The following is a 9,143-nucleotide window of genomic DNA, read 5'->3' as shown; positions in this document are numbered from 1 at the left end:
TGGTGCGTGGCTGGATGCTCTATTAAAGTATTTGAGATTAGAGAGCCCAGGTTTTGTATTTACTTGCACCATGAGGTAGCCAGCATGGGAACAAGTTCTAACCATGGACAGAAGGAGAATGCAGGCCTGGGCAGGTGGTGGCACCATGCACTCATGGACCAGGCAGCTGGACCCACCTGTACGCAATCTCGTACTTCCCTTGGTTCTTCAGAGTCAGCACTTGCTTTGCATCATCCAGGACCTTAAGCATCCCAAAATCCACGCTGCCACCTGCACCTGCAGAAAACCTGCAGAGAGAGGTAAGAAATGGTGAGTATTTGTGAGCTGCTGCAGACTACACCAGGTGACAAGATACAGATTTGGAGTTCTCAGGTGGCACAAACCCCTTCTCGGCAAGTTTCCCTTCTGGGAAGTTTTCTCTAGCTACTTTGCTGCCCCTTCCCTTACTCAGAGAATATCTGCAGGGTTTAGCAGCTAAGGAGCTCGCTTTCCATCTCCTTGCTTCCAAGCACAGATCCAACCACTCTATGTGCCATGCCGAGCCTTCAGAAGTTGCCAACTGCTTGTTCACATCACTGTTGTTTCAAAGCCCCCAAATCCATCTGCACATGAAGTTGCACACTTCAAAGCTTGGAGGTGGGAGACTCAAGGCTCTCTCTGTGCCCTGACAGTGCTTCACTCCACGCAGCTTGGAGGATACATGCGTTACGTATCCGTGCCACGCTTGCATGGTACCCCATCCCGTCCCAAGTGCTTTGGTTGCCCACCTGCCAAGGCAATGCCATGCACCCGGACTACTTGGCTTCGGGGGCATCCACTCACCTTTAGACATGCTGATGCTCAGAGCAACATCATACACCTCCGCAAGGATTTGGATATTTTCAATCTGAACGATCCCCAGCATGTTTTCTGCACCTGAAACCTGAGGTGGAAGCAAACAAACACTGCTTGGACCATTCTCCTCAATTCTTTTGCTAGACAATATACGAGGAGGCCTTGCCTCTGCCGGCTGCTTCCACCATGGCCTCCCCTGCTTGACAAGCATTTGTGGACTCCTAAGCTTTCCTAACCTGTTCATCTCATGGGCTGACCCAGCGAGATTCTGACGCAGGAAGAAACCCTGTCAGCCCACCTCGGCACTCCTCTAGCAGCAGTGTTGCTGCTAAAGCGCCCTGGGAAGCAAGGCGATGTTAGAGCAACCACAAGAAGTGTGAGGTGTCCCAGAGCATTGACGACCAACCCTCTCCTCTTCAACCACCCAGCACCCTCACTGAAACACAGCCCCTAAACCATGGGGAACAAAATCCCAGGCTGAGAGTTTGTTGCTCTATGTTAAGAGCACCAGACAGACTCCAGGATGGCTGCAGGGAGCACACCCAAGTCTGGACAACCAAACGACAGCATTCAACCATGCACAGCAGCAAATTTATGCATGGGCTCAGGATGAAGCCTTGTAACCCAGACGTAAGCCATGCAGAGGCAGCACCTCTTCCTGAGGTGCTGTACAGCAGTACATCTCTTCCGGACTCCACAGAGTACTTGCCCTGTGAAGCTCAGCTACAAGAGCACCCTAGTAGTCACCTAGTTTCCAAAACGTTATCCTTCAGTGAGAGCTGCTTGCTGCTAAGGGCCTGGCCCTCAGCAATGCAGGTAGAAAGGAATCTCGGGAAGGCTCATCCTTTTGCCCTCTTGGCAGGGTACCCTTCAAGCACAGTCTCCCTCCCTAGGAGCACAGCGATCACTCTGCCCTGCTCTGCCAGGGAGGGCACAGTCCCCCTCACCTCTAGTCGGATCATCTTCTTAATGCTTAGAGCCTTCGTGGCCTTGAAATAGAGATGCACACCAAACTCTGTGCGGGGAGCAACGATGCCCTCATCTTGTGACGTGGAGAAGTCCTCGCCGAGGTTTTCCAGCCCACTGACCCACCAGGCCACAGGCAGTGGGGTGCTGTTTTGCAGCACCAGGGTCTCGCTGTCCCTCCTGTAGAGACAAGAAGACACTCAGCACTGGTTGCTCGACGGTCATGCTAGCCTTGCCACTGAATGCAACTTGGAGTAGCCCTAGCCATGCGTATGAAACCATACTTTAATTGTTTCTCTATGTCACAAGTCTGAGAGGTGAGGTCCTTGGGGGGCAGCTTGGTGTTACAAGTGTATCCAACAGAAGGGAGATAAGGAGGAACAACTGGACTGCTCTGCAACCAGCAGACAAGATACAAATGCATCGAGATGCCCATGGCACAGCATTGCTGGGGGGCTATGGAGCTCGTGGCTGTTACAGGATATCGAAGCCAGCGAGGAATGGTGAGCAAGAGACTGGGAATTGCTGGGAGAAAAAGGGATGCTAGCCCAGCCAGCTGGGCAAAACCTCCCTGGCCTCTCCCTTGTCCCTGCCCCAGACTCTTCTCAGGATCCTACAGACTTCATATGCAAGAGTGCATTCAGGGCCCACAGGAGCGAAGATGGCACCAGGCTGCAGTGAAGTGATGGAGATGACAATGAAGTTCTCCACTGAGGCCCTGTTGCCACAACAGACATAAAATAGGTGAAGGGCTTTGCGTTATTACCTGTCCCACGTCTTTCCTCAGCGCCTTCCTCCTCCTCCTCCTCTCCACATTCAACTTTAGAGTCCACCTTGCTGGACTGGCTTTCATCAAGAATGGAGGAGGGAACGACTGAGCTATGGGATGAGATGGTGTGAACAATCCCAGCAGAGTGCTTTCTTCCTTGATCTGACAGAGACTGGACATCTTCAAAGTTTGCTGAGGAGGAAGGACATGGGGAGGGAAGAGGAGGGTGAATGTGGCCAGGCAATCTGCTCTTGCCATTCGTCACTTTGCACGGCCACGTGCAAAAGACGGAAAACTTCCCAAGAAGAGAAACTCCCAAGGCAGAGTTTCCCTGCCCAGGCTGTCTCTGCCCTCAGAATTTTGAGCTTGTGCTTTTGTTACTGGGAAGGAGCGAATACAAAAGAGCTTGTGATATTAGACCTGGTTCTACCGGCTGAAGAACTCATCCAGTCCTACTCTTTGTGGATGAGGGACACAAGGGGATATCCTGATTATTCCCCCAGTCCATGGTAGGCAGATATGAGCTTGCTTAGACTGCACTCAGGGCTGGTAGAGGGTGCGCATTCCAAGCCACAGACTTTCACCCGGTAATTCCTCCACCAAGCTGGGGAACTGGTGGCTGCTAAAAGCATGGGCTTTCCATGGAGAATGAGGTCACGGAGAGCTCAGGGGAGGTGGGCTGGACTCCCTGCTGTGTCCACACTCAGGACAGCCAATGCCAAACCCTCACCGTTGTCCTGGCCTGCTGGTTCCCCAGTCTTGCGCTTTGCCTGCTCATCCTGCAGTCTTTTCTGGTCCTGATAGTACTCCAGCACCTCTGGGGGCAGCTTCTCACCCGGGGCATATGGAAGCAGCAAGAAGGTGGTGTGGCAAACGCAGTCCTTGAGCATCCGCAGGATCTGTGTGCGTAGGGAAGAGAAACCATAGACGGGATGTGTTTCTTCACCTCCATCCCATGAACAGACTCCCCAGCCAACCTATCTTCTCCCTCATTCCTTCCTCCCAACAACACAGACTATCCAACCCCGCCACAGCCTGCCAGCCCAGTTGGCTAACCCTCAAATGCCACCAGATTTTGCCCTGGGGACTGCCTCCATCTCCCCGGCACAAGCCTGGGAACGCTGGAGCCCTGTGGAGCTACAGGAGTATGCACGTGCAGACCAGACCTTCCCTCTCACCTGCTCCTCAGCAAGTACTGCTGGTCGAACTCCAGCGAGTAAAACTCGATGGGGAACTCGCATGGGTTCTTCACCACCACCGTCCCCTCCGCCCCACAGCTGTACGGCAGCACCGGGGGCAGCAGGGCAGCAGGGGCTACGGCACCTGCATGCTGGCTCTGAGTAATTGGGATGCATCCTGCTGTGAAGTGGAACTGCGTATTTGGGGATCAGATGGATCTAAAACAGACTACCACATGTTTCCACTAGTCATGAGGGAGCGCAACGCTCATAAGAAAGGTCCTCATGGGTGGACTCAGCTCCCACAGGACTCAGGGGCTGCTTCACCTCCTTCTTCAGGGTTATGTTGCCCAGACACAGTCCTGGCTCTGCTGCATCAGGGAAACGTCAGCTACATGAAGGAGGCAGAGGAGCTCTCACTGGCTAGAAATAAGGGTCTTCCTCTATGCTCAGGGCTTGGCTCTGGTTAAAGCCAGAGACAAGATGGTTACAGCCTGCAAGCACGCCCATGCAAGGAGGAAGATGAGGGGAAACAGGCAGATTTCCCCCCATGTGCTGAGAGGGAGCCACACCGCAGTGCCCTGATGCTCTCTGTGCCAGCTCCCCATTGGCATTTCAAAGCCCCTCTCAGAAGAGTGCGCTGCAGGGGAAACTGAGGCACCGTGGGTACGGGGCTTGCAGAAAGCTCCATGTGCAGGCAGACCTCATCTCCTCCTCCCTGTGCTGGGCTCTTGTTACCACACTGCCCTGCCACACCTCCTGGGGGTGACACCTGCCGATCTCACCTCTTCTGGGGGTGAAAGCCTGACTTGCACGTTGCAGTGCTGTCCTGGGGCCAGGGCTCCAGCCGAGGGCAGCACCTTGAAAACACAGGGCTTGGCCTTCGACTCCTGCAGCAGCTTCTGATGCACCCTCGCTGGCAAACGTTTGTCCACCTGAGCACAAAAAACAATTGTGGGAGGTCTCCCTGGTCTGCGAGAACAGACCCTCAGGTCCTGCAGTGCTCTGAGATACTGTCACGGTGCTGAGAGCATCCACATTCAAACCAGTCGCGGCCACCACTGGTCTAGAACTGGAGGGAAGACACATAGGCAGGGCAGGCAGATGGGGAGGCACTGTCCTTGGAGGAGGAATGGGGGAAGATGGCAGACAAGTGAAGCACCAGCTAGTGAACAGGTCCAGGAGAACCAGATTTGCTCGGTACTCTCTAAAGCTTCCTCAACGAGCTGTAGCCCAAGTGCTCAGGCAGCCACAGGGGCAGAAAAGGCAAGAGAGGCAAAGAAAACCCAACCAAGAAGTTAAGCGCTACACGTTGTCTGTGCTTTACCTTCTTAACAGGCTCATTCATGGTGATGAACCATTTACAGGGGACCTGGAGCTGATTGTGGAGCTGGGCGGTTTCTTCCTGGCACTGCCCACACTGGACAGCGGAGAACTCCAGTCTGTCCCTGGAGAGGCAGAGGGATGGCACAGTCACGTTGGCACGGAGGTGGACGTGAAACGTGGGGCCTCTTGCTGCCTAGTGAAGGACAGAGCATCCAGCTGAGAGCCCAAGTGACATCTACTGCTGTCCCCAACCTGCTGCCTGCCCCAAAAGGTGGTGTGGGCACAGGGAGGCAAGGGACCGTGAGGTACCTTGATGGGCAGGAGCACGTCCACGGCTCCCAGTGGCAGATTGGCACTTGGTGGGTCGAAGCGCACTTCAAATGTCTTGGTCTTGCAGCAGGGCAGGTGCTTCACAGGGTCCAGGTCCACGCTGAAACCTTGAACAGATGAAAATAAAGCAGCTGAGACACTCAAGCGACAGGAAATGTGTCACAAGCACGTTAAGGCCATACGGGTGTCCTGGCTGGTAGCTCTGTGAAGAAGAGGGCAGCTCTTTGCCTCTCTGGAGAAGCCTGCCACTCTTTCTCCCTTGCCACTGCTCAAGGATAAAGGCTTTTCACAGCCAGAATCCAAGGTTCGCATGGTCAAAAGGAAACATAATAGCTGACGAGCACCGGTAATTCCTTTATCAGGCAACCCAGGGAAGGATGCGCAGGCCTCTCCAAAGGAGAACTTCCAACTACGATTCCCACAGGCTGTGGTGCTCCCTGGAAAACAACTTAGAGGAGACACCTGACCATCCTTCAGACACAGCCAGTCACTGTCTGATGGCACTGCAGCCTTACCTCAAGGCCTGTTTCGCAAGCCTATTTTAATACACCAGAGGACCTCACAGGCTGTTTGCTCAATAAAGGCTGAACAGAAGTGCTGTGACATTATGAACTCTAAACCAAAGCACTTCCAAACCACCAAGGGGCCATCTGTTTGCAATGCAAACCCACTGCGTGCACAAAAACTCAGATGATGCTCACGGTAGCCAAGAGCAGAAGATGCTCAGAGGTGACCACAGTGATCAGCACATCCAGCCCCTGCAATCACATGTTAGGGCAGCCACAGGCAGGCCAGGTCTCTGAGCACTGCTGGCCAGGACAACTCAGGCTCCGAGGCACCAAGCAGGGCGTACTAAGGAGGACAAAGCTATACAAATAAGCACTCAGAAAAACTCCCCATGTCCAGTGGCTTAAGCTAATCTGTCAGAGGCAGCTCCTTCAAGCCCACGTGAAGTCTCCCCAGCACTGGTTACCTGTGTCACACAGGACACGTCCGTCGGTGTGAAAGGACACAGGGAACTGCTTGGTGTTGGTGATCTTCATGACGTGTGTGTGGATGTTCCTGAGAATGACATAGCCAAAGTCCAGGACATACTCCTCGGGCAGCTCAGCTCTGAAAGGAGGAGTAAGGAGCACCCTTAAACCACAGCCTGGCTATGTTTCCAAGTGGATGGAAGATGCAAATAAAGTGGGTATTTCTGTATTTACTGCTGTAAAAACTCAACTCTAGCCAGTGAAACCCGAGCCTTACCACCTGGTAATAAGTCTTTGGTAAGTCATGGGGAGTGTAGGTCCAAGGCTTTTTCCACTACCAGTGGGACCTTAACAAAAAATTCGTTTGTACTGCTCTGCAACCAGATCTGTCCCCAGAGGAGCACTGGTAAATGCAGTAATCAACACCTACAAGATTCATGGGAAGGTCCTTTGCCAGAGTAATCCCACTCAGGAAAACACCTAAACAATCTGTTTTGCAGAGCCTCTTCCTCCTGAACTGGAGCCTACGGTGCCCGTCCCTCCTCATGAAGGAGCAAAAGGAAGGACAAGTTACTTAGGTAAGCCCTGCAGTCCCACCAGCACCCAAGCCACCTGATGTAGGGCTTGTCAAGGCTTTATCAACCTGTGCCATTGCCTGCTCTTTTTGCTTAGTGGGATCTGTTAGTTGGAACAAAGATGCCAGCTTTGAGCTGCCTCTTTCAGAGGTGGTCAGCAGGGATGCTGTCTGTGCTGTTTGGATGGGCTTGACGGTCGGCACTGGACCCCCTCAGCTCTAAGAACAGAACCCATCATCGGTGGGGAGCTGAGTGCCCAGCTATTCCCAGCTCTGCAGGCACAAGGAGCTCTCAGGAGCAGGGGTGTGCCGCCGGGTGTTACCCTCAGGGTGCCTGGAGATAGGGTACGGGAGTCCCCACTAACTTGAGAAGCCTCCGACGAGCACGCTGGTCAAAGGCAGTCTCCTCAGAGGGACCGGAAGCGAGAGCTTTCTGCTGCTCCAGGGCGTGTTCCTCCATCAGCACCTGCTCCGTCTGCATCTGCAGCCGAGTGTCGAACTGAGGAAAGCAAAGACAGTGGCTGGTTAGCAAAGGCCCTTCCCAAGGGAGAGGCTTGTCTATGAAAGAGGATCCCACCCTGCTTTGTTGAGAGGGGCGATGGGGTCCTCCTGTCTCGCTGCTCAGTCTCTGTGACACCTCCTGCTCTCTTAGACAGGACCTGAACTGGGGGGAAATGAACTCCAGCATCTTTGCCTGTCCAGTCACTGTTATAAAAGCTGATCTGGCCAGACAAACAGACAGACAAGCCAGGAACCTTTCAGCGCTCCAAGTATTTGCCTGCCCCCAGTCACTGCCAAAGCAGCTTGGACAAAAGCTCTCTCCAAAAAGGAACCACAACGAAGCTGGTGCCTCTTGGAGACGAACACTGACAGCGCAGTCCCAGGGCGCAGTCAGGCTGCTGCTATGAAGCTCTGTAAACCTGGCAGGGCTTGGCGTGTGAGTCACAAACACCCCAGCGATGACCTGCATCTCCATTCACAGAGTACCATAAATTCAATCACATGAGCATGGTCTTCAGGATCTCTCCCTGGGGTAGTCCGGAAGCTGGTGCATCTACAGGAGGGACAACTACCAGAGGTGGGCAGCCCCCGGGGCAACGCTGAGATGATGCGTGATCATGGCCAGATGTGGGCAGGGAGGTCCCAAGTGCCAGCAGGGTACCAGGAAGCCTGCTGCAGGGTGCAAGGGGCCCAAGTGACACGGCGGGAGGGTGGCACGTGACAAACGGGGCAGCAGCCATTCTCACCACGGTGCCCGAGTCGTTCGTGGGTGGCTCCACGGCTGCAGGCTCCCCCAGAACCACTGCTTCGACCCTCTGGCTGTCGTCTTCCACCTTTGCTGTCACCTCGGAGGATCTTCTCATACTTTTTGTTTCCTGAAGGAAGAAAACATCCACAAATAGAAGTGTGGGCACAGCACCATGCCCACTTAAGCTGGGAAGTCCCACTCCCCCGATGCTGGCCTCTCCCAGAAACAAACTCCTCGAGCAATCTATGCAAAATGGATGCTGCTACTCCTCTCTGAACCCTGATGTTCACTCCCACCCACCTTGCGCCCCACAGAGGAGCATCTCATCCCCTGCAATGCGATGCAAAGCCAACCCTGACAAAATCCCTGCCAGCCTGCATTACAGCTTTCCCAAGCTTTTCTGTCTAGGCATCATCTTTGCAGGCCACCAACAGATATGCTGGCAAGCTCTGCAGGATGGTTCCCGGGGCAAAGCCCACATGGGCTCATCTGCTAGACACTCAGGAAGCAAGCAGAGGGTTGAGTGTTGGTCTGACAGCCCTGAAACCTCCAGGCCTGGTGGAGATGGGTGGGAGCTGCCCTATGGGCATATGATATGACATGGGGGAAAAAGCCGGGGACCTACCTGGGGAGCAGACAGGCAGTGCTCACCTTTGGTGTTCTTGGGCAGGTCCAAGTAGGTCCTGGGAAAGATGCCCTCTCCTTTGAGGGAGATTTCTTTCGGCTCCAGGTGACCCACTTGGACCTGGAAAGTCCTGCAAAAGACTCCCGGCACTCCTGGCAGGTAGTAGACTTTCAGCACTTGCTCCTTTCCTGGTCCAATGTAACCCTGCAGGGCACCAGAGAAGAGGGAGGAAATGTAAACCAAAGAGGGATTGGTGGAGGGATGGCTCAGACGATAGACACGCTGAGAAGAGAAGGCAGGTTCTCAAAGAGAAAAAAG

The 9,143-nt window shown here is 54.0% G+C and overlaps 1 protein-coding gene across 1 annotated transcript in view; it reads right to left on the bottom strand.

Moving 5' to 3' along the window:
- Window positions 1-3,743: 3,743 nt before the first annotated feature.
- LOC132317155 (hydrocephalus-inducing protein homolog) overlaps window positions 3,744-9,143 on the bottom strand; it is a 69,988-nt gene continuing 64,588 nt past the window's right edge. Inside the window, exons 27-35 of the mRNA XM_059818237.1 lie at window positions 8,852-9,029; window positions 8,265-8,327; window positions 8,199-8,233; window positions 7,317-7,450; window positions 6,377-6,516; window positions 5,373-5,510; window positions 5,075-5,256; window positions 4,533-4,682; window positions 3,744-3,941 (exon numbers count right to left, since the gene is read on the bottom strand). Of these exons, the coding sequence (XP_059674220.1) occupies window positions 3,744-3,941; window positions 4,533-4,682; window positions 5,075-5,256; window positions 5,373-5,510; window positions 6,377-6,516; window positions 7,317-7,450; window positions 8,199-8,233; window positions 8,265-8,327; window positions 8,852-9,029 (1,218 nt within the window). The remainder of the gene's footprint in view (window positions 3,942-4,532; window positions 4,683-5,074; window positions 5,257-5,372; window positions 5,511-6,376; window positions 6,517-7,316; window positions 7,451-8,198; window positions 8,234-8,264; window positions 8,328-8,851; window positions 9,030-9,143) is intronic.

Source organism: Gavia stellata, chromosome 5, assembly GCF_030936135.1.
Source record: "Gavia stellata isolate bGavSte3 chromosome 5, bGavSte3.hap2, whole genome shotgun sequence".
Classification (NCBI taxonomy): domain Eukaryota; kingdom Metazoa; phylum Chordata; class Aves; order Gaviiformes; family Gaviidae; genus Gavia; species Gavia stellata.
Note: the sequence above shows the minus strand (reverse complement) of the source record. Positions and strands in the feature narration are given on the sequence as shown.